General features: G+C 37.0%; 1 protein-coding gene across 1 annotated transcript; it reads left to right on the top strand.

Moving 5' to 3' along the window:
* The first annotated feature begins 471 nt into the window (after positions 1-471).
* Positions 472-2915, top strand: LOC110423210 (RNA-binding (RRM/RBD/RNP motifs) family protein). The gene is made up of 4 exons (XM_021437369.1): positions 472-1088; positions 1186-1393; positions 1997-2527; positions 2622-2915. The coding sequence occupies exons 1-4, from the start codon at positions 533-535 to the stop codon at positions 2707-2709; spliced, it is 1383 nt and encodes a 460-aa protein (XP_021293044.1). The 5' UTR covers positions 472-532; the 3' UTR covers positions 2710-2915.
* Positions 2916-3209: the final 294 nt, after the last annotated feature.

Here is a 3209-nt window from a genome sequence, read left to right on the forward strand (position 1 = left end):
CCTATGAGTAATGGGCTTCCACATCAAGGCCCCATGCCGATTCGTTAAACAAAGTCTTGGGCTTTTATTTATACATTCTTTCTGGTTTCTGATGTTGGAAACAATTTTTCCCTTTAGGTTTTCCTATGCATTTTATGATGGAAAATATATTTGGCAATTTAATTTTAAAATCAAGAAATATAAAACAGTATGATGTATTTACATGGGAACATTTCAAGTGTTGAAAAATGAAAAGTTTGAGACATAATAAAGAAAAAGGAGACAAAGTTTTATTGGGTTTTGACATGCAAAATAACCAAAAAAAAAAAAAATTCTTCGACTTACCAAAGGAGAAAAACACCAGTCGTCTGGGCTGGGCTCCTAATTGGCGGGTTTGAAAGTAGCCCAGATTATTGGCGGGAAAGAAAAATGCAGCCCAGATCACCCCAACCCGGCCCACTTCCTCTATAATAAAATATGAATGGTAAAAGTTCATAGGCGACAGGTTGGAGTCGACAAGGGTAGAAGTGGATAGGTGAGGGAACTGTGGAAGATGCAGAAGACGGGAACGTGTTCAACATCATTTTGTAATTCAACGTTTGGCTTCACTTCTCTTCACCATGGCAGCGGCAGCGCCAGCCACAGTATTAAGCAGAAGAACACCGCTTTCTCTCTCTCATTTCCTTTGAGGAGAACCATTTTCGCTTCTTCCTTGGCTCCACTTTCCCAACAAACCCATTTAACTTTTCTTTCAGTTTTCCCAAATAAAGATTCTAATAAGTTTCGGGCTTCTGCTTTTAATAAAGGAAAACAAGGCGGCACTACTCTCTACGAAATGGACGGTTCTGACGAGGAGGAGGAGGATGAATTCTTTGATTTTGATGATGGATTGGACGGTGGTGATGACGACTGCGATGAGGGGATGTTTCTTCCGTTTGGGAAAATGAAGAAGTGGCTTGAGAACAAGCCTCGTGGGTTCGGTGAAGGGAAAGTATATGATACTTCTATTGAAGACAAGCTGCTTGAAGAAATAGAGCAAAGCCGACAAGCGCAAGTTGTTAATGTCAATAATCTCAAAAACAATCCTGTCAAGTCTGGTTCCAAGAAAGGTTAGGCCTTTTGAAGTTTAAGAGTAACATATATTAAAAGGGTTTGCTTGGGTATGACTTTTATGGCTTTTGTGGTGAGCATTTCATTTTTCCGCAGTAGCTGAAGTTGTTCCAAGTGGAGTTCGGGTGAGGGTGGTCAACCTTCCTAAGAAAAAGAATATTCACAGGGATTTGAAAGCTGCTTTCAATGGGGTTTCTGGAATAATTGATATATCTCCAGCTGTTTCTGGGAATAAGAAGACCAAAGACCCTGTTTGCAAAGGTTTTGCCTTTGTTGATTTCAAGCGTGAGGTGGATGCAACTAGGTATGGTGTGATAAGAGTCTGTATTTGCAAACTTTAGTCATTGTTAATTGAAAATTTTGTGTTAGAGAAACTGATGGCAATGGTGATAGCAAAAAGACTACCTGTTTGTAGGTTTTTCTAGGAAATTTTTGCGTTTTTATTTTATAAGCAATATTGCATCTGGGTTTAACTGACCTCAGGTGCCATCAAGGACGGAGCCAGAGTGTTCGAAGGGGGCTGTTCCCCCCTGGCTTTTTGACGTCTCCTGTACTCCATTCCATGAGCCACACATTGTCTTTTGCATAATTGCAATGTAGTACAAACAATCATATATGATTTTAGTATTATAACATATAGCACAATTTGAATCTGTTTTTGTAAAAATAATATTTCTATTTAGATTTCTTTTTTAAATTATGGTTACTACATATATTCAAATTTTTAGTATGATGATTTATCATGTTTAGTGCAACTTAAATTATATTATAACATTTGTTTGTTTGAAGTTGAACTTGGCTCCCCTTGGAAAATATTTCTGGCTGTGTCCCTGGGTGGCTTATTGTTTTTGTTTTTAGCCATTTGATATCTTACTATGTTCTTTAACTGAAATTTCTCTTATGGCAGGTTTGTGCAAAATTTTTCTGGACATAATATAATGTTTGGTAGGATTCAGAAGCAAATAAAATGTGAGATGATGAATTTGCTTTGCCAGAATCCTGCTCATGAAGAATTGAGTGACAAGGATTCCATCACACCTGAAGTGGCAGTTCCTGGCTTGGGAGACTGTCCCAATACTGATTGTGATATGAACATTTCTTGCTCGGATTTATCATTTGATGATCAGGATGAGGAGTTTGACAGGGTAGAACAAGGAGAAGGTAGAGATAATCTTAATGTTATTAGTGAATCAGGGCCAAGTAATGGTGATGAGCGTGCAGCAGATTCAACTTCCTCAAATCAGCTAGAAAGAATTAGGGCTCTTGAGCAAAAGCTACTTGCTAGAGGAAAACATCAAGGAGTTCCAAAAGAGCAAAAGGGTCAAAAGCTAGAAAGAATTGGGGGTATTGAGAAAAAGCCACTTGCTAAAGGAAAGCAGCAAAAAGATCCACAAGAGCAGAAGGTTCAAAAGCTCAACATTCCAGGATCTGCGAAGAGGTAATTGCCTGCATTATTGCAATCAATTGGTGAATGGTTATTTTATTTTATTTTAATATGGTTTAAAATCCAAAGTTGTTTTATCTTTGTGCAGGTTAAAGATTAAGGAGAAGGCTCTGCTAACAGGGGTCTTCTCCAAATATGGGTTGAAAACTGCTTTGACTTGGAAGGAAGAGTCGTAATGGGCAAATGTGTAGATTATTTGATACTTGTTATGCTAGATGGAAGCATAGTTGCGGTTTAGTACAGTCTAGCATTTAGGTTTAAACTGCCCGCCGATGCACGAAGCTTGTTATTCATGAATACGTGTGACCCTCCATGAACTTTGTAATACATTTCAAGGTGGAATCATTCAATCTTCAGAAGCATATTAGGTTTCAAATGGTCACATATTGTCTTCTGAGCTTCCTATGAATGCGAGAGGGTGTTTTTGTTACTTTTAATTTTTTGCAAGCCACACCTTTTGATTGGCCCTTTTAGATCATTTATTTGAATATTAATTTATCAATTCCATTTGTTACTTGAAAGTTATTTTAATCTTCCAAAACATCATTTGTTTATTTTCATTTTCATATTAAATCAAAGGGAAAACAAAACTTTAAAGAATAAAATAAACAATTAAATTATGTAATAAACATCAACAAAATGAAATATGGAATTAGGAACTTCCCAAAAAAAAAAA

Source organism: Theobroma umbraticum, unplaced genomic scaffold (assembly GCF_002168275.2).
Source record: "Theobroma umbraticum cultivar Fairchild unplaced genomic scaffold, ASM216827v3 scaffold_20.0, whole genome shotgun sequence".
NCBI lineage: Eukaryota > Viridiplantae > Streptophyta > Magnoliopsida > Malvales > Malvaceae > Theobroma > Theobroma umbraticum.